The sequence below is a fragment of the Desmodus rotundus genome, chromosome 1 (assembly GCF_022682495.2).
Source record: "Desmodus rotundus isolate HL8 chromosome 1, HLdesRot8A.1, whole genome shotgun sequence".
Classification (NCBI taxonomy): Eukaryota; Metazoa; Chordata; class Mammalia; order Chiroptera; family Phyllostomidae; genus Desmodus; species Desmodus rotundus.
In genome coordinates this window covers 8,600,558-8,622,669 of record NC_071387.1, presented here as the reverse complement: position 1 = coordinate 8,622,669, position 22,112 = coordinate 8,600,558, and the positions used below count along the sequence as shown (strand labels likewise).

The following is a 22,112-nucleotide window of genomic DNA, read 5'->3' as shown; positions in this document are numbered from 1 at the left end:
ACAAATGTTACACGGTACTACAGAGAGAGAACTGTTTGTTAGTCCTTGAACATGCCATGCTGCCTTCCTTACACGTTGCTGCCCCAACTCAGAAAGAAAATTCACAGTGAAAAAATCTGGCAACGTCACCTTACTCAAGTGGGTCAAGTTAACATGAAGAATAACGGGACAGACTTAAACCATGTGCTCTTGATATAATGCACTGAAAGGAAACAACATCACTTTTGTGGAATTCTTGCCAGAAATGCATAACCTGAATCTCGTCATGAAGAAGCTGACAAACTCAGTCCAGGGATATTCTACAGGATAAATAACTTGTTTTCTTCAAAATTGACAGTGTTATTAAAGACAAAAAAAGGCTGAGAAATCACTTCAGATTAAGATTAAAGAGACATCAAAACTAAATGTGATATGTTGGTTCCTAGATTAGAAAAAATAAATTGCTATCAAGGACATTGGGATAATCAGTAAAATCTGAATAAGGTCTGCTAATCAGATAATAGTGTTATGTCATGTTAAATTTCCTGACTGTGATAATAATACTGTGGTTATATTAGAAGCAACCCCCTTTGAATGCCTGTAACTTACCCCCCTCTCTCTGAAAAGAGGGAAAGAAGGGGGACGGGGTAGGGGTCATTTTTATAAAGCTCTTTCAGTCTGTAAGGAGCCTGAACTTCTATTCCTTCAAGACTGTCCGCGAGGTTTCTCAGGGCTCCATTTTTATCCCGGCACCGTGATATGGGGATGCCACCAATCACTGCCTCACAGTGCCATCCTACAAACGTGAACGTCCTCCAAGAAGCTTTCCTTAACCTTTTCAGAAATTCAAACTCGTTAACCAGCAAGTTATGAGACAACAAAGTTAAGGGAATTTTAAATGTTTTCACAGAATTACTTAACTGACATGAATTCCTCCAGGAGGCTCAGTTTAGCTTCCTCTTGCCTCTGATGATTTTAACAGTACAGTAGCCCCCTTACCTGTGGTTTTGCTCTCCACGGTTTTAGTTACCCGTGGTCAACTGTAGTCAGAAAATATTAAATGGAAAACTCCAGATTAACGATTCGTAAGTTTTCAATTGCGTACCGTTACGAGTGGTGTAACAAAGCTTTGTGCAGTCCTGCCCCCGATGTGAATCGTCCCTCTGTCCCGCGCACCCTCGCGTTGCCCACCACCCGCCCACTAGTCACCCTCCACTCACTAGCTGTCTTGGTTATGAGAAAGAGAAACATAGACCACATTCACATAACTTTTATTATAGCATATTGTTATAATTATTCTATATTATTAGTAGGTGTTAATGTTGATCTCTTACTTTCCTAGTCTATAAATTAAACCTTATCATAGGTATGTATATGTAGAAACAACATAGTATATATGAGAAGAGACCACAAAAACCCCCTGGAATTTATCTTTTAAAAAGTGTGTATTTACTTTTACATGTTTAAACTGCAGTCACCTTCAAAGCACTCTCCATCTGATGCAATACCCCTATTGAGACGTTTTTTTCACTGCTGAAAACAGGGTTTTTTTTTTTTAATTTTTATTGTTATTCAGTTTTTGAACTCATTGATTTTGATGCCTCTTTAGCGCTTCTGCCACTTTTTGTTTCACCTCTTCCACATCCATAAAACTCCCTTTGAGGACTTTTTCATCCGGGATAAACAACAACAACAAAAAACAACAAGAAAAAGTTGCTCAGGGCAAGATCAGGTGAACAGGGAGGGTGGGGCATGGAGATCACTTTCGGTCAAAAACTGCTGGACACTCAGCTCGGTGTGGGCAAGTGCGCTCATAAATCACCCATCATGAAATAGGCAAACACATGGAAAGAGTTTTAAAAAAAGTTCACTGAAGGCAAACGCAGCCTCTCACAACACCAGTTGGTACACTGATATAGATGGGTTCCTAGAACACTCACCTAGTGGGGGAGGCCTATACTACAAGGGTTCCACCCTCCAGAAGATAATTTTGGCTTTTTTAAGGTCCCCCCTTATACAGGGTTTTGTATTATCCATGGTTTTCAAGCATCTACTGGGGGTACTAGAACATACCTCCTGCAGTTAAGGAGGGGACTATTTTATTTCTCCTACCCCACTTCCTGCCCAGGCCCCCAACCATAGTCAATCCATCACACCCGGAAGCATCCTACTTTAACTAGGTTATCTGCTGAGGGACACAGAGAAAGTAGGACTTAGTCCCGAGTCCTTGAGGGGCTCACTATCCGAAAATGAGGGCGGGGGAACAGACAAAATAACAAAGGTAGCACAAGGCAAGCAGGGCTAATGGCAGAGGGCAAAAAAGGGCTGCCAAAGCACAGGATCACCTGGTAGGAGGAGGGTGTCAGAGAAGGCTTCTTAGAGGATGTCAAAAAATAAAAGCCAAACCTCAAAAAAAAAAAAAAAAGTGTACACAGTAGGGTGAAGAAGAGGGGGTAGAATATTCTAGGAAGATAAAATCACACATACAAAATTCCCCAAATGGAAATATTCAGGTTTTGGTGAGCTGGGATGGAATGAGGATTGTGTGTGGGGAGCAGCAGAGAGAAAAAGGAAGGGATGAAGTGACTGATGCCAGAATCAGAGGGGCCTTGAAAACCACCCCAAGGAGCCCCTTTATCCTGAAAGCAGTAAGACAGTGAGGAATATGTGTTTAGGAGTACTGGGTTAGCAATGCGCATGGACAGACAGGGCCCAGCCTCCACTCGCTACCCTATTTAAGTCTCGCTCAATGTCTTGCTAATTAATTTCATAAACAGCCAATTTCCAGGTCCGAAAAGATATTTATATCTGGAAATGGTGAACAACAGAGGGCTGACTCACACACGGCAGCTGCATTTTTTAAGTTAACTTTTAAAATCTGAGGTAAGTTTAAACTTACAGAAGAGTTTAAAAAATGGTGCAGAGAATTTCCATATACCTTACTCCCAGCCTCCCCTTCTGTAAACATCTTACGAAACCAAAGACTACTCATCAGAAACTAAATGAACTTTGGTACATTATTATTAACTAAAGTTACAAACTATTCAGTTTCCCCAGTTTCATTGATGTCCTTTTTCTGTTCTAGAATTCAACCCAGGACCCACATCTCCATAATCTCTTCCAATCTGTGAGTTTCTTAGTCCCTCCCTGTCTTTTGTAACTTTGACACTTTTGGGGAGTGTCTTGTAGAATGTAAATTATTTTAAATAATGTCTCTCAATTTGAGCTTCTCAGTTTTCTCAAGATTAGATTGAAATGAACCTATCCCTGAGTGTGTATGTGTATGCACATGCATGTGTTTGCACATATACAGAAATATCTAGACCTATCTATTTACATATCAGGGGGTTACATGATGTTGATGTCAACACACTGGTGATGTTAACCGTGACTGCTTGGCTCAAGTGATATCTATCAGAATTCTCTACCAAAAATTATTTTTCTCTTTGTAATTCCTAAATATGCTGAGATTATGCAAACATTGTATGTGTTTAAACCTATGCTCTCTATATTTTGGCATTTATCAATGGATCTTGTCTGTAGCCACTATAACTGGACTTCTAATTCTATATTTCCCTCATTTCTTCTTTTTTTCTTTCCTTTTAAAAAACACATAACACTTTCTGACACCTCAAAGTGATCCAGGCTTTTTTTTTTTTTTTTTAATTTTGTTAATTTCTAGAGAGAAAGGAAGGTAGGGAGAGAGGGAGAGAGACAAGAGACAGAGATATCTGTTGTTCCACTTATTTATGCACTGACTGGTTGGTTCTTGTTATGTGTCCTGACTGGGGATCAAACCCACAACCTTGGTGTATCAAGATGATACTCTACCAACTGAGCAACCTGGTCAGGGCCTATTCAGGCTCACTTTTCCCTCAGTCCTAGACTCCATCAGTAGTCCAAGGAGTCATGATTCCTTCCTTTCATAGATACTTAGAAACCAAGATCTGGGTGCCAGGTATGCTCATTGCTTTTAGCCCCTCTCAATGGACAGAGCTAGGAAAAAAAAAAAAATATATATATATATATATATATATATATATATATATATATATATATATATATATATATCAAGAATGGTTTGGAAGACATCGATGCAACCTGGCAGCCAAGGAGAGTGGACTGGAAAGCGCATGCATGGACAATGATGACTTCACTGTACGAGTCAGTGGGGACACTAGACACCATTGGGTCAGTATGTGTACTGTGTGGTTGTAGCATTCAAAATGACTGAGCAAGTACAGCAATGAATCTACATCAAATTTTGTGTTAAGCGTGAACATTCCTCCACAGAAACTATTTGGATGATTCAGAAGGCCACAGCTATGGACAACTGGTGACTGGCAGCTTCATCACAACAATGTGCTGGTTCACGTATCACTTCTCGTGCAGAGGTTTTTGGTGAAACATCAAATCGCCCAGGTGACTCAGACCCCCTACAGCCCAGATTTGGCACCCTGCGACTCCTGGCTTTTCCTGAAACTAAAATCACCTTTGAAAGGGAAGAGATTTCAGACCATCAGTGAAATTCAGGCAAATACGACAGGGCAGCTGATGGTGATTGGGAGAACTCTGTGAGCTCCCAAGGTGTCTACTTGGAAGGGGACTGAGGCATCATTGTTTTATGTACAATGTTTCTTGTATCTTCTTCAATAAATATTTCTATTTTTCATAGTACGTGGCTGGATACTTTCTGGACAGACTAATATCTATATATCTACCTGTATTTTGCCATGTATAATATGCACTTTTTGCCCAAGTTTTGAGGGAAATATAAGGATATGCATTATACACGGGTGATACTAGTACATAAAATTTCTTGTACCTTGAATCTGTTCTCGTGTTTTGCAATTATTTGTTACATAAAATTTCTTGGACCATAACATATTGAAAAATAAATGCTAAAATTCCTTTATAATACAAAAAACAAGTATCTAAATAAATACTTGAATTTAAAAAAATTGACAGGAAAGATTTTTTCCCTCAAAGTTTAGGCTAAAAACACGGATGTGGACTATGCATGGCAAAATACGGTATCTAGTGATCTCGACTCACACGTCTCCGCACACAGCTCTCTCTCCATACTGTTATCCATCTATCTACACATGAACCCACATGGATACCTCTGGTCCCAGTACGGCGCCAGAGGTTTTCCTCTCGCTTTCCCCTCTCCTGATTCATGACTTCTTTCTCTGAGGTGAGAAACCTGACTCTCATTATCTACAATATAACGACTTGTTTGTTCAACCCTAGTATCAAAGAAAGTAGTGATGAATTCCAAGCCCATTGCCCTGAGAGAAATAAATTTAAACTAGGGTGCTTTGTTTGTACACAGTTCTTTTTGTCTTCAGCCTTATAGTATACAGACAAAACACTGTTTTTCCAAGGTCAGCAGCTCCTACCTTCCCACTGCTTTCAGTGTGGCTATGTGATTTATTTATTCATTTTGCAGGTAGACCTCGTATATCAGTTAGATTCACTTGTCACAGTCTGCATTCTATCCCCCACCCCCTGCCACATACAGGCTGCTTTAAAACAAACAAGCAACAAAACAAAACAATATATTGCCCTGACCGAGTGGCTCAGTTGGTTGGAGTGTTATCTGGTACACCAAAAGGTTGGTTTCAATCCCCAATTGGGATATGTGTGGGGGGCAACTGATTGATGCTTCTTTCTCACATGGATGTTTCTCCCTCTTCTCTCTCAAATCAATAAACACATCCTCAGGTAAGGCTTTTAAAAAACCAAAAACTATGTACATTAAAATTGTGGTGCTGCATGATTCTATAGGTTTTAACAAATGCATAAAATCATGTGTTGAACATCACAGGTTCAAAGCAGGACAGTTCCATCACCCCAAAATTATTCCAATGGCAACTTTAATTTTAATTCCACTTTCCCAGCAGCAACCAGGAGGTGGCAGGGTTTCTCTCTTAGAGACTGCCTTCACAGGCAGCTGAGCCTGCCGGCTCTGCACACGAATGGACCTGGGAAGCAGCTCATTGTCCCTCACATCCCCATGTCATCTTCTTCTTGCTACGATTAGAAAGGTTAAGAGGTTAAGCTTCTTCTATCCTAAAATAGGTGAGTTTGGCTAGAAGGCTCAGAATCTCACACTCCAACTGAATACGTAGGATGACTCAGCTGAGTAGGCAAGAAGGCATCCCATAAATAAACTCTAAGAAATTCTTCACAGTGAGGGTAACAAAGGGAGATGAAAAAACTAGAGACCAACACAAAATCAAATGAAGGTGGGTAGATGACCCCATGCTCTCTTTTCAAGACATCTCTTGTTTGATATTGGTGGCTGCTGTGGATGAAAAAAGGGATTCCATGGGAAGTAACCTCCCAAGGTGATCTGATGGTAAATTCCTAACTGGGCAGGTCAGGTTGGGTTAGGTAGTCACGGTCCTAGGCATATTACTTCTTTAGTAAAAGGCTTATCTTTGCCTTAAGCAAGTCCTGCCCATTGTTTCCATGCATCTAGGTTAACACATCTTTGAAATAAACCTCCCTCAAGAGAGCACGTAATCTTAACTACCCTATAATCCAACCCACGTGACCACCCTGGAGACAGCACATAATCTTAACTACCCTGTAATCTCCTTACATTCTCTCCTTAATCTCAAATGCATACTAAGAACCTGCTAACTGTTATTCTCTGAAGCATTTATCTGTCTGTTGCATCCTGCTTCCAGGTGTATCCTCTTTTTGGCTCAAGTAAATTGGCCATTCCTACCTCGACACCACCACTAAATTAACAACTGGGGTAAAATAATTTTACTTCCTGAAGCTACATCTGTAAACTGAGGGTAATAGTTAATACCAGGGTTGTTGTGTGTATGAGGTAATGTAGAGAAAGTGCATACAAGTTTCCAGTACACATAGTGCTCATAAATATTAGCATTATAAATAAATTATAAATGTTCTAAATTTATCTCAATGACTTTCTATTTATCTCTTACCTTTTCCCATAATGGGCAAATTTTCAAGATTCTTCTCATCCCACACGCACACACAAAAACCAATCTGAAATATATCAGGATGCCTGCATTCTTTAAAGTTACACACCAATTTGAACAGTTCACTAAAACTGACTAACGTCCACCCCTGCACTCTGCTAATAGGACCTCCTAATACTTTGCTGAGTACTTTTGTATACATCGTCACATTTAATGCTCCACAGAGAACTCTGAAATGTAAGTATTATCATACCATTTTAAAGGTAAGATAATTGAGCATCAGAGATATAAAACAACCTGCCCAAGGTCTTAGAGCTACGCTGTCTCCAACCTCTGCCTCCAGAGCCTCCGTTCTTTCTACTGAACTACACAGCACTACGCTCCCCCATCCATGACAACACTCCTACAGTTATGACATTGGCCCTCTTCTCTTCTGTACCCAAGTTCTTTTCGGGTGATTTCTACACTAACAAAATTTTACCACCTCTATATGTCAACAGCTCTACGACAGCTGTGCAGGCAGGACTTTTCGCCTCAGTTCCCATCCTGTACATCCAGCTTCCTTGGTGGACCTCTGTGTGTGTCCTTCTCAGGTACCTCCAACTCAGCATTACCAAAGCCAAGATTTTGCCCCACCCTGCTTTTTTAGCCTTTTTTTTTTTCTTGGTAGGGTCACTACTATTAACCCAAACTTTCAACCTCAACTTCTGGTGCTGCCCCATAGCCAGTGTATCACCAGCTCCTACCAGGTAAGCATCCCCCACATCTCCCCATCTTGTGTCACTACTTTCCCTTCCTTCAAATCCTTCACACCTTTCTTTGCATTCTTCTGAAAACTTTCTAGGTGGCTTTTGTGCTTCCCCCACCCCAATTTGTTCTTCAAAGGTGCCCTCTGGTTAAATCCTCTTAGAATATGTTTTTTTTTTTTTTTAATGTCATTTGGGGCTAATGGCTCTTGGAAAGCTTCCAAATAAATCCCAAATTCTTCACCAACCTGGATGCAGATTCCTGAGCATGCCTAGTCTCTGAGTATGCCGTGACTCCAGCAAAAAAAATCATATCACATTGAGAGGACTTACTGCCTTCCTACCTTTTGATCTAAAATCGCTACTTCCTGTCATCATGCCCTGAGAGAAGAACTAGTTCAGTATATTAGTCCCAGTTAGGACTTGATTGCTAATTGGGATCTTGCCACATGGAGCCTGTGCATTCATTCTCACAGAATCCTTAACATCCCGCCAGTCTGCCTCCCATGTAATCTGGAAGGTCCCTGTAGGCAGGAACCGTCCCAGATTCATTTCTGAGTTGTAAGTGCACAGTACTTATATCCTTATAATGATACAAGGCCAGACATATAGTGCAGGCTTGGGAAATAAATAACTCCAAGGCTTAAGAGCTGATACTAAAGCTAAGGTGGGTGAAGGGTGGGTAGTAGAGCCACAAACAGCACTCACCCTTCCGGTTCATCCCCATCTGGAGGCATTTGAGCAGGCGGCAGTACTGGCACCTGTTCCTCTGCTTCCGAGACATGACACAGTTCTTGTCACGGCTGCACCGATATACCCGCTTGTTGCAAATGCTCCGCTTGAAAAACCCTTTGCAGCCCTCACAGGAGATGATTCCATAGTGCAAGCCTGTGGCACGGTCCCCACAAATGAGACAGGTTCGTTGTTCAGCCCGATCATCTGGAACAGAAACTGAACATATTCAAGTTAGAATACAGTGGAAAAATGGCTTTAAGCCTGCATTTCTAAAGCAAACAACTCTGCTCTGGCTAGATCAAGAGCATCACCATCTCCAGCATAACTGGCAAGCAAGGGACATCTTTAGAACCCTTGTCCTAGGAACAGACTCCTGCTTCTACCTGCAGATACCACAAGTAGAGCGTGTCAGAAAAAAGAACTCATAGTCTTCCTCCTGGATTTCACCATCACTTAGACCAGCACCCAAGTCAGAAACCTGGGAGATATCCTTTACTCCTCCCTCTCCCTTAGCTTCCTCCTGCCACTGCGCATCACTTTTACCCTGTAGGAGGGTGTTAAGGATTACTTAAAATGTATGTAAGTGCCCAGCACATGGTATACTCCCCCAAAATGATCACTGTAATTGTTAACAAGTGAAGAGGCTTTAACCGTGCCCAGCTAAGCCATCCATCCATCCAACAGATATGTATTGAGCAACTATTCTAGCCTAGGCACCATTGTAAGGCGTGCATACAATAGTGAATTAAAGTCCCTGGAGAAGCTTACATTCTAGCATAACATCTACTCTGTGCCTAGGTTCTGTCCTAGGGTCCTAGGTACTAGGTATTCAGAAATGAATAATTGTAATACCCGTAAGTTAAAGAACTCATTGTCTAACAACAAATAAGTTAGTCAAAGAGGAAAGTCAGGCTGGAATATAGCTGTCCACTTCCTCTTCCCCCGAATTCCACTTACTCAGGATCAAGCAATTGCCAAAGAACACGCATATGACAAAAAAGTGCCCTGATACACTGTGATGTCAGACCTTGCTAACAGGTGCAAGAAACCTCCAGGAAAGGTTTTAATCAGAGGCCAAGGCAGGAAACCAGAGATTTGAGCCCCCCTGTTGAGTAACAGGCAAGGATATAATGATTAAGTATGCAGCCCTTAGAATTATTTTTTCCAATAAAACTTTTATTTACAGACACCGGTATTTGAATTTCACTTGATTTTTGCATCTCACAAATTATTACCCCCCCAAGTATTAAAAAAAATGTAAAAACCATTTTTAGTTCACGAGTTGTACAGAAACACTTAGTTTGCTAGCCTCTGCTCTAGGTGTTTCTAATATATATTTAAATAGATTTTATTTTTTATAAAAGTTGACAGCAAAATTAATTAGAAGTTTCACAGGTTGATAATGGTGGAGGCTACGCATGTGTGGGGGCAGAAGCACAGCCCTTAGAATTAGAAATGCTTATTTGAACTCCAGTTCTTTCTTTCTTTCTTTCTTTTTAGACAGAAGGGCTGGGAGGGAGAGAAACATCAATGTGTGGTTGCCTCTTGCATGTCCCCTCCACCCCCTGGGGACCTGGCCTGCAACCCAGACATGTGCCGTGACTGGGAATTGAACCAGAGACCCTTTGGTTCGTGGGCCTGTGCTCAATCCACTGAGCCACATCAGCCAGAGTGAACTGGGCAGTTAAGCTACACTACCTCTCTGAGTCTAGTTTTGCTCATCTGTAAAGTGGGGATTATAATGGTACTTATATACCATGGATAAAGTACTCAGCAGAGTGCTTGGGCTACAACAGACAGTTAATAAATAATAGCTATTATTTTCATTACCATTATTATCCTAACAGGTCCATGCTTAACGCGATGACATTCCTAAAAGCATTTGAACATAAGGTTAAAGGTGGGGCATGGTGCTATAAACAAGGTCTGTCCAGAAGGAATCCAGCCATGTGATATAAAAAAGAGGCATTTATTGAAGAAGATACAAATACAAGAAACACTGCACATAGGACAATGATGCCTCAGTCCCCTACTTTGAAGTAGGCACCTTGGGACCTCACACGGTTCTGCCAATCACCATCAGCTACCCCGTCATATTTTCCTGAATCTCATCGACTGTCTGAAATCTCTTCCCTTTCAAAGGTGATTTTAGTTTTGGGAAAAGCCAGAAGTCACACTGTGCCAAATCTGCAGCTGAGTTACCTGGGCAATCTGATGTTTTGGCAAAAAACTCCACACCAGACGTGATGCATGAGTGGGCACACTATTGTGACAAAGCTGCCAACCACCAGTTGCCCATAGCTGTGACCTTCTGAATCACCCGAATAGTTTCCATGGAGGAATGTTCAAGCTTAACGCAAAATCTGATGCAGAGTCATTGCTCTATTCACTCAGTCATTTTGAATGCAACAGGTGGCCACACAGTACACAGGCTCACTCAACAGTGTCTACTGCTCCCACTGAGCAGTACAGTGAAGTGTCGTTGTTCATGCAGGGGCACCTCAGCCCACTCTCCTCAGCTGCCAGGTTACATCAATGTCACACACACTGTTCTAGTTATATTAACAATGGCTGGAGTTTTTATGGACAGACCTCGTATAAAGGTTCTGGCTCAAAGTCATACAGCAAATAACAGGTATGCAGAGAGAAGCAGATACATGAGACCACACAGGGAAACAGAGAAAGACAGATAAGTAAATGAACAAACTAAAGTAAAATGGCCCTAATGGTGCCTAGCCAGAAAGCACATACAGATTTTGACACCTCTTATTATTGTAAAGGACTTGAAGGATATTTAAAGCACGTTTACATTCATTATCTCACCTGTACAAGGCCAGGACAAGGATTATTCTTATAGATAATGGCAAAGAACACTCAGTGAGTACCAACTATGTAATGTTCACGGAGCTTTTACACGTGCTGTCTCCTTCATCCCAGTAACTGTGAGAAATACCATTATCCCCATTTTACAGGACCTAAAATCTTAGAGTTACAAAGTGCCTTGAAAATTGCCTTGTACAGATCTTCACCTAAACTCTCTCTACAATACGAGATGGGGCAAAAGTAGGTTTACAGTTGTTCATATGGAAAAAATACAATAATTAATAAATAAGAATAAACTGTTTCACATAGTCACAACTGTAAACCTACTTTTGCCCCACCCTGCATGTAAGAGTCATGATCTGCCCACAATTTTGTTTCTGCAAAATGTTCTAAAAGGAGCTTACTGAATACTAAAAGGAGCTTTATTACTCACAAATATAACCATACATGAACATTATTAGAAAAAAGGTAACATGCTTATCTTTGCTATAGTCTTAAACCTTAGGGACAATCTTTAGATTTTTTTTTTAATCAGAAATTACTCTAGTGCAGGTGACAGGGACTATCATAATAAATTTCATTCCTTCGAATGCTAACACTGCTGCTCAGACAGATAAGGGGGCAGACGCAGAGCTTGGTTGGAGTCTCTATGGACACAATTTTCAGAGGCAGAAACGTCAAATTCAAAAGAAATAATAAAAAAGATGAATAAAGTGGCTGATGTGGTTGGCCTGGAAGATTAACAGCAATCTGTCTGAACCAGGCACAGAGCCCCAGCAACATCTCTTCAGAGCACCACTGACACGCGTCTGCTCTAATAGATGAACGCTCCATTTCTACCCCATTTAGCAGGAATAATAAGTAAATGAGAACAAAGATATTTGTAAACAAATCTGGTCACCAATCTGACCAGAATTTTGTAATACTTAAGTTCTTGTTTCATAAAAGTAGAAGGACTCCTTAGTTATAACTAACCAAGGATGCACTGCAGGTTAAGTCTCAATCAAAGAGATTAACAACAGCAATAGCTGACACCATGATTTCTACAGAGAAGATGCTAACTTTATTGAATAAATGAACGAACAATAAATGAATAAAATGGTATGTGCAGGGCTTTCCAAATTACAAGTCATAACCCATAGATAGTATCATGACTAGTATTTTTGGAATAAAATAGAAAATATCAAAGTGCATTACATGTAGTACAGGTATTGTGAAAGCCTTCTTTCATTTAAGGCGTGTGCAACCTGTGTGTCAGTACATGCACGTGCATGGTAGAGTACTATGAAGCACTGACTTAGTGGTTAAGACTCGCTCGGTATGAATTCCAGCTCTGCCTGCCACGTCCTAGCTTTGTAACCATGGACACATGACTCGATTCTCTAAGTCTCACTATCAACTATAAAACAGAGATAACATTAGTACTCACCTCATGAAGTTACTAGGGAATAAATGATACAGACATACAATGATAACAGCTAACCCATATCCAGAGCTTATTATGTGATAGGCTTTGTTCAATATGTGTTGCATATAACAAGTCACTCATTCCTTATAATTCTACGTAGTAGGTATTACTATTATCTCCATTTCGCAGATGGAAAAGATGAGGTACACATAGGCTAAGTAATATGCCCAAAGTCTCATAGCTAGTAGCCAACAGAGCCAAAGTTCAAAGCCGACAATTCTGCACTAGGATCTGAGACCTTGCGCACTATACCATACTGCTTAATATAATGCCTAACATAGAGGAAATGCACAATAAATGTTAGCTGTGCTGTTGTTATTAAAGATAGGTTTTCTGTAAGATTAGAACCTGATAAAAAATTGCAACTTTATGAAACATTCTGGGAAGTATTTTGTTTAAAAAATCAATATTAAACAAAAGCAAAAAAAAATATTGCTTTAATTAAAAAATAAAAAAGGTGCCCTGGCTGGTGTAGCTCAGTGGATTGAACACTGGCCTGTGAACTAGAGGATTAATGGTTCAATTCTCAGTTAGGGCACGTGCCTGGGCTGCAAGGCATGTCCCCAGTAAGGGCGCTCAAGAGGCAACCACACATTGATGTTTTTCTCCCTCTCTTTCTCCTTCCCTTCCCCTCTATAAAAATAAATTAAATTAAAAAATGTATTTTTAAAGGGTTTGATAGAATTCAACATTATTCAACACTTAACAAACTAGGAATAGGGAAAAACTTGTTTAATATTATAAAGGTTACCTAAAGAGACCTACATCAAATATTATACTTAACTGCGACATGCTTTTAAAAAGCTTTCCTTTTGATATTGGAAGTAAGACAAGGATGGCCCATTACCAATACCTTCATTCAACATTATACAGAGGTTGAAGCCAGCAAAGTAAAATAAGAAACATACAAAAACTAAACATATTTCTATACTAGCCACAAACAAATGAATTTTTAAAAGATGGCACTGACAATAACATCAAAAAACATAAATGGCTAGGATGCAACCTTATAAAGATATCTCTATTGATAAATTATAATAGTTATTTTATGTTAAATATTTCTAAGATAAATTGAGAAAGAATTCAGTAAATGGAGAGAAACACTGCTCAAGGACTGGAAAAGTTATTACTGTAATGATATAGATTCAGTAAAATCCTATTCAAAATCTCAACTGTGTGTGTATGTGTCTAACTTGACAAGCAATTCTAAAATGTATATGGAAATGCAAAAGAACAAAAACAGCAGACACTTAAAAACAAGACTTTATCTACCATATATTGATATCCATTTCAAAGCCACAGCAATTAAAATACATTGTATTGGCTCAAGGATAGACAAACAGACCAAAGGAACCAAATGGAGAATCTTACAACATAGTCATGCATATATAAATATGTAATCTTATGATAAAGATGGCATTGCAAAACAGTGAGAAGAAGACATACTTTCCAATGAACAGTGTTGGGACAATTAGATATGTATAAGGGAAAAAAATGAAACTTGATCCTATCGCACACCATGCACATGTTTAATTCCGAGGAGACTAAAAACTTATATATCAAAAACAAAATAACATTCCTCTCAGAATAAAGAAGAATATCTTTAGGATCAGGGGTTAGAAAGAGATTTTTAAAAGAGGCCACAGAAAGCACAAGTCATAAAGCAAAATGTTAATAAAATTGGACTGTATTTAAATGAAGAACTTTAAGAGTGAAATGGCAAGCCAGTGTGGGAGAAGATACATGCAATACAAACGACCTACAAAGAGCTCATATCCGAAATATATAAAACTCCTACAGATCAACAAGTAAAAAGCAACCCAGCAGAAAACTAGGCAAGAGACACGAACATGGATTTCACAAAGGAGGCTAAACAAACATTAAAAGATGTTCAAATCCATCAGTATTCAAAAATATTAATTAAAACCACAATGATATATTGGGTTGGCCAAAAAGTCTGCATAATTTTCCCATGAGATAAAAGACACATTTTTCATTTTCACCAATAACTTTATTGATTAGGATATTTTGAGTAGTCTGCTATCTCCCATGTGGTATAATGTTAATTATTCTCAATTCATTTCTCAATTTGATTGCTATCAACTTCAACTGGTCTACCCAACTGTGGAGCACTGTCCAGAGAGATATCTCCTGCATGAAACTTTGCAAACCACTTTTGACACATTTGATCAGTCACAACTTCTCCATACACTGCACAATTTTTTTTTTTGCATTTCAATTGCATTTTTACCTTTTTTCAAATAATAAAGCATAATATGCCAAAAATGTTGTGCATTTTCTTCCACCTTCAATATTAAAATAGCTACACAAAAATTCACCAATTTTGGTAATTTTTTTTAAAAATGCAAACTGATATGACAGCTGCTGTCACAATACAATCTAACAAAACTGTCTCGAGTGAAGTTAAAGACAACTAAGTGCTACTAGAGCCACCTTAGGGCGGAGGGGGTGGGCCAGGAAACAAACTTTCTGGCCAACACATTTCCATTACATATCCATTAGAATGGTTAAAATAAAAAATGACTTCAAGTTACGGTGGCAATTTGAAGAAACTAACTTTCACATACTGCTAGTAAAAGTGTTTATTGGTTGAACTACTATAGAAAAGAGTGTGTTATTGTTTTTAAAGTTGTGACTCATACCCCAGGATCTACCCAACAGAAATATGTGCACATGTGCATCAGGAGACAAATTAAAGGATGTTTAAAATGGCACGCTTTGTAAACGCCCCGAACTGAAATTAACCCAATATTCATCAACATTGCTATAGATAGTGAGTGTAATTCGTACAATGGAATACTATACAGCAGAAAAATATATTCGAACTACTGCAACAATAATGACTCATAAATGTTAGGTAAAAGAAGTCAGGAAAAAATACTGTAGGATTCCATTTATATTAAATAACATATCAAAACAAACAACAACAAAACAAGCAGAGGAGAGACACATAGTGAGGAGAGTGCTGGGGTAGAGAGGAGCTTTTGGACCCTCTATTTCTTGACTTGGGTGGTACTAGCTATATATTAATCCATATATTTATTTTACGTACTTTCTCTCTCAGTGTTATATTTCACAATAAAAAAGTTAAGAACAAAAGCTAGCAGGGCACGCCAGGAAAGGGAAATGACATCAGCGATGGTAAAAGGAAGGAAAACAAATGTTAAGTTGTGTCTGCACATCTTACGCACATATATTATATATTACATATTATATACAGTATTACATATCATAGTTAAGTAGTGAGATCTTAAGAGGAATGGTCAGAGATGAGTCTAGAAAACTAGTTTGGAATAGATTGAAATAGATTTTACCCTATGGATAAAAGACTACTGAGATTTTTAAACTGAGATAGGTCTGGATCAAAGCAAGATTAGGAATATTAATCTCAAATGATGTGCAGGTGGATGGCATGGGCCATCTAGATTCCAGGGGGAGGAGGAGATGTAGAAATGTCAAAAATAAACTGGAGATTCTAAACCAAAGTGGCTATGAAAAATATGGTATCATTAATAACGTTGGAAAGCAAAAGCTGAGTGAGGGACAAAAATCAATGGCTTTAGTTTAAGAGAGGAAGACGGGTGAGTCAAGCAGAAATACAGCCCAGGCAGTTATTTAGGGGGCAATGGTTAAGGCTAGAGGGAAGGGTTTGGAAGTCATCTATACACGGAAGAGTTGAAACTATGGCAAATACTCCAAGGAAGGTATGTGGAGAAGCAGCAGTAGGATGAAACACGAGAAACAGAGAAGGGAAGGGAAGAGATTAGGGAAGGGAAAGTGAGATGACATGATCAGAGAAGAGATAGGTAAAATATGAAGTCCATGGTGGGTCACAGAGTAAATCAGCCAGCGATGGAGCTGCTTCAACCTTAACTACTTTTCCAAAGACAGACTTCCCATTATATCACACTACCTCCTGTGGGGGAGGGGTGTGGGAAGAGAAGGATGGCATGAATCAAAATTGAGCCTCAGTGCTGCTTTTTTTTTTTAAGCCAAAGGAACATGAGTTACAACAAAATCTGTGAAAACAGAGAACTAGAAGTATTCTTAGGATCCTGTGAGTGAGTACTAAGTACCTTCAATATTAGTGACCAGTTCTACTTTAATTTGGTTAAATACAGACCAAAGCCCGTAACCAAAACACGGCTTACTCTCTCTCATACCTGGACTCAGCCCTGCCATTAACAAAAATACCTCCCCCACCCCCAAGACGAGCATTTCATCCATTCCAAGGGTTCAGGTTACACAAATTACATTTGTAAACTGATTTTTATCAAAACCTGCTTTTCACACTGTGATGAAGGCCAGATTTAGGAAATGGAGAGTACAGCTGCTCACTCCACCAAAATTATACTGACATTTAAGGCAATCTGGAACTTGCCTGGCTAAAGGGTATTTAAAACAAAGGGGATCTGTTTCAAATGGATTACTGGTTCCAACTCCCTGATCAGTTGCACATTGCCACCATCTGAAGTGAAGGCAAAGGCCTCAGGTAATGTGGAAGAATTGAATTCAGAAATAGGTATCCTCAAAATTTCCTTTGCAAACATAGAATTTAAACAGAAGTAAATAAAAGTCATAGGATTTCTACTTTACTCATAAACTTCTCATCCTCCACTGCACATACCACTATAAAAATCCATTTCCAGAGGCCTCACATGAGTTCCTCAGGGGACATTTCTAAAAACTTACATCAGTTGAGTGGAAACAAGTGAGCAAATCACAAGACTAGCATGAACTGAATGACTGGGAGTTATCCTTATAGGTCACTGAATAAAAAATGAAAAAAGACAAAAGAATAGGTTGCCATCATTAACTTCTTAGGCCTGGAAACAAAGATTAAACGGTTCACAAATTACAATTAGCTGAAGCCACAGGAAATGAATCCAGGGAAAGGGCTACCCTATCACCCAACAGGTGGGGGCAAGAAAATAAAAATTCAGACTACAGTCCCTCGTTCCTTCATGTCTCTTATATGTATGTTGGAAACTCTGAATTAAGAATCAAGTTTCTACTTATGATGAAAAATTTTCATATTCATGCATTTAGGTTTTCCAGTTGGAGGAAAGAACCTGCAAATCCGTGGTTTGTCCTACTTGGACTGTTAATGGGAATAAGAAAAAGAGAGTTAGTTGAGTCTAAGGAGTCTTCTTTGAAAAAAAATACAGATATTTAATCAATAATAGATAGCTTGGACCCACATGCTATAGTTCTAAACAAGTATTTTTGAAGTTGGAATTATAAAGTAGACATTGATTCACTAATAATTATTACTTTTTGCTTTAAGAATCTCAACATTTATTCACTGATAACTATTTGAGGGTTTCCTCTGTGCCCTTCATGTACCTCACAATATTGGTGAGGATTCAGCCAGGCTTTTGATCTCAGGCTGGTTATTTTTCTACATATCAAAAAGTAAAATAATGAGTACACAGTTTTTTTAATAAAAAAATTTCTTTTATTTTTTAGTTATATTTTTTATAGTTACACTTTCTGCCCAAGTTTTGAGATATAATTGATACACAGCACTGTATAAGTTTAAGGTGTACGGCATAATGACTTCACTCAATAGATTGTGAAATGATTACCACAAGTATAATGATTAAAAGGATGAGCTATGAAATCAAACAGTCTGAGTTCAAATTTCTGCTTTTACATTTATTAAATATATGGCCATATTGTCTCAGTTCCCTCATCTGTAAAGGTGGATAACAATAGTACTTAAATCATAAGGTTGCTGTGAAGATTGAGTTAATACATGTAACATGCTTAGTGCTGGGAAGTGAGTGAATATATGTGAAGTTCCTAGCACATAGTAAATGCACAATAAATCTGAGCTGTTATTATTACTGTTACCATATCATAACCATTTTGTCTCAGGATATCCATCAGTAAAATGAGGACAGTGATTCCCCCTGAAAAGTTCCTATGAGGACCAAATAGAAATGTTTCAGAAAGTTGCCCATATATTCTAAAGTTCAGGGTACCTATGAAGAAGGGAGGAAATTCACCTGAATGAGCCTCTAACTCTTAAATGCTTACAGGGTTTGCCTAACAGTCAGGTACAGGAAAGCACGTTCTGATGGCAGCTTAACATATCTAACTCTCCTCAGCAGACTGATTCTCCCCTTCACATCTCCCTATGGTTTTGGAGGTTACTGCTTGGGTTAGAGAGCCAAAAATTTATTTATTGACTTTGTGTAGTAAATTACTCGTGACATTTTTTTGTTTATTGTTACCATAATTATAAAGTCAAAAGCAAAAGCAACCAATATCTACTAGTTGATCAAGCCTAAAATCTCGGAGTCATTTCTTAATCCCTTTACTATATTCCAGCATCCAAATAGCAGCAAACGGTTAATTCTTGGTTAATTCTCCTTCCGAAACAGACTCAAATCTACTCTTCACCTCTGCTACCACCAGCCCTAGTTTAAGCTACTATCATCCCTCACCCAGATAACCAGTTAAATCTACTCCTCTTGGACTCCCTGCAATCAATTTTCCGATCCATTCTACAGTGCAGTTGTGGGGGGGGGGAGATCTTGAAAAATTCTTCTGCTTAAAACTCTCTAATTACTTCCTCTTGTACAGGAAATAAAACCTATGGCCTGCCTATCTATCTATCTATCTATCTATCTATCTATCTATCTATCTATCTATAGCCTTATATGATCAGGCCCTAGCCTAATTCTTTGACCTCAACTAATTCTACCCTTCTTCCACTCTCTACACCATACACTGGACATAATGCTATGTCATTGTCAAAGAGTAATTTATAACTAAGTAGAGGATTACAGAGGGCTACATCACAATACATTGATTCAGCTGTTTAACATTTCTAAACCTCATACAGCATTGTAGGACTGTGAGAAAACTCCCTGTGTCATAAAGGGTAGGTTGGCTGTTAAATAAAAAGGCTGAGAGTTATAAGAGGTTTGAGACAAACTATGACTTTAGAATTACCTGGAAATATAAGCAAATTGTATCCCTTTTCCATCTTCAGTCACTTAACTTTTGTAAAGAAAACTTGTCCAAAAAAGGACCATATAAATAACTCTCAAAACTTGATAATAATAATTTTTTAAAAACCAATTAAACATTTTTAAAAACTCGGACACTTCACCAAAAAGGATATATGGGTGGCAAAGAAGCATATGAATAGATGTTTAACATCATTAGCCATTAGAGAAATGAGGTAACACTATATACAAAAATGGCTAAAATTTTAAATGACAACACCGAATGACAGTGAAGATCCAGAGCACAGGTGGCAAACACAAGGCCCGCAGGCTGAACCCAGCCCTCCACCTTGCTTTTTCCGGCCAAGCACCTTGTTTCTACCTGGTGGCAGCGCCCAGCTCTCCCTTAACTGTTAAGCAGTAGTTACATTTATACAGTCCTAAAATTACATTTGGCCCTTTGAAGGCAACCACAAGGCTGATGTGGCCCCCGGTGAAAATGAGTTTGACACCCCTGATGCAGAGCATTGCAGTAAAAATATAAAATGATACAGACACTATAGAAAACAGTTTGGCAAGTTCTTATAAAGTTAAACATATACTTACCATATGATCTGTCAAGCCCACCCCAGATATTTACCATAAAAAAACTTAGGTTCACACACAAACTTGTACATGAATGTTTACAGCAGCTGTAGTCATATTCATACCAAACTGGAAATAAATTAAATGTTCTTCAAGAGGTGAATGGATCGACAAACATACAATGGAATACTATTCATCAACTAGAAGAGAATGAACTGGTGATATATGTAACAACTTAGATGAATCTCAAAGGCATTATAGTGAGTGAAAGAAGCCAACTTCAAAAGATTAATTACATATATGTATGATTCTATTCGTATAACATGGTCAGGAAGATAAAATTATAGGAGCAGAGAATAGATCACTGGTTGCTAGGGGGTTAGGAGTAACGTTAGGGTGTGACAACAAAGGGTTAATGAAATTGTTCTGCATCTTTATTCTAGTGATTACACAAATCTATTTCATAAAACTGTACCTTCAATTTTACTCTATGTTAATTTTAAAATGAAAGCACCTAACACTACCTTATCCAACAACATTAGTGTAAAGCTTTGGCCACTAGGTCATCAAGTATTTTACCAAGATCTAGGTAAAACTACAATGATTATCTCAGTAAAAACATACACAACTTGCCCTAGAAAACCAAAAGAAACTTTTAATCTAAACTAGTAAAAAAGTCTGGGGAAGTCATTAAGACTTTATTTCTTCATTCATTCAAAACAAAACAAAACAAAACAGACTCCACCTCAGTTTGGAACATTCCCCCGGAGCACAGATGGTCCCTAGGCAGAGTGTATAACTTACAACCATTTAACCAGGGCCTCTCCCTCCGGCACTTTGTGACCAGGTTAAGCAAGGCTACTACTGCAGGCTCTCTCTAAATCCAGCCATAGTGTTCAGGCCTCTAGCTCTGAGGTGAACCTGTGTTCCTTTAGAGCAAAGTACACTAACTTCTTCCACATATTCGTAAGGGGAAGACTAACAGGAACGTGAAGAGGGCTCTCTTCTGTTCAACAGGGGTAGGAGGCATCCATTCACAGACCAAAGCTCTCTAGGGTTTCCCTTGCATCTAGAACAAACCAATCTTTCTGTTTTATGAGCCTTATAACTCACCCCGCACCCTGTCAGGTTGTTTTATATTGTCATGCCTTTGTTTATGCTGCTCCTTCTGCCTGGGAGACTTTCCCACTTTACCACCCTGACAAACATCAACCAATCTCTCACGATACCTTCCTGGTTAAAGCCTAACCTGATAGCCCAAGCAGAAATGAGCACTTCTACCTCTGCACAAACTCTGTACCCTCCAGAATTGCTAATGCTGTGCCTCCAATGCTTTGTTATACTTATCTATTTATCTCCCTCTACTAGGCTGTATGCCCCACAGCCTGTATCCCTAATACATACCAAGCACAGAGCAACCTCTAGTGAATGTCAGTTGAAAGAATGGTGTAGCTTCTCTACTTGCAAATTAAAGCACACACTTTAAAAGAACTCTAGACAACAAACCAGTGGGCCAGCCCAGAAATCTTGTGCCACTGCTTGAAGCTTAGTACTCAGTTCCACAGATCGCTACCCAATTCTAAGGTCCTGGTGAAAGAGAGATCAATTAGCATGCTTTAAATGAAACCATATGCTTTAGGAGAGTGGAAAATGTAGCTGCCACAATGTCTTACCAAAAGGTCACTTTCTCCAGAATTCTGATCAGATTTAGTAGAACGTGCCCAGAACACAGACATGTACATTGAAGGAGATCCCCATCCTACTGGCCAATAAGTGTTTTTATAATAGCTTCCATGTGTAAAACAATGATCAGAGTAAGTGCCGGAGCCCCTCT

The 22,112-nt window shown here is 39.0% G+C and overlaps 1 protein-coding gene across 4 annotated transcripts in view; it reads right to left on the bottom strand.

The window, feature by feature from the left end:
- NR6A1 (nuclear receptor subfamily 6 group A member 1) overlaps nt 1-22,112 on the bottom strand; it is a 194,657-nt gene that overhangs the window by 26,712 nt on the left and 145,833 nt on the right. For all 4 annotated transcript variants that reach the window (XM_053920755.2, XM_053920758.2, XM_053920764.2 and 1 more), the window contains one exon: nt 8,396-8,638. In XM_053920755.2, the coding sequence (XP_053776730.1) occupies nt 8,396-8,638 (243 nt within the window). The remainder of the gene's footprint in view (nt 1-8,395; nt 8,639-22,112) is intronic.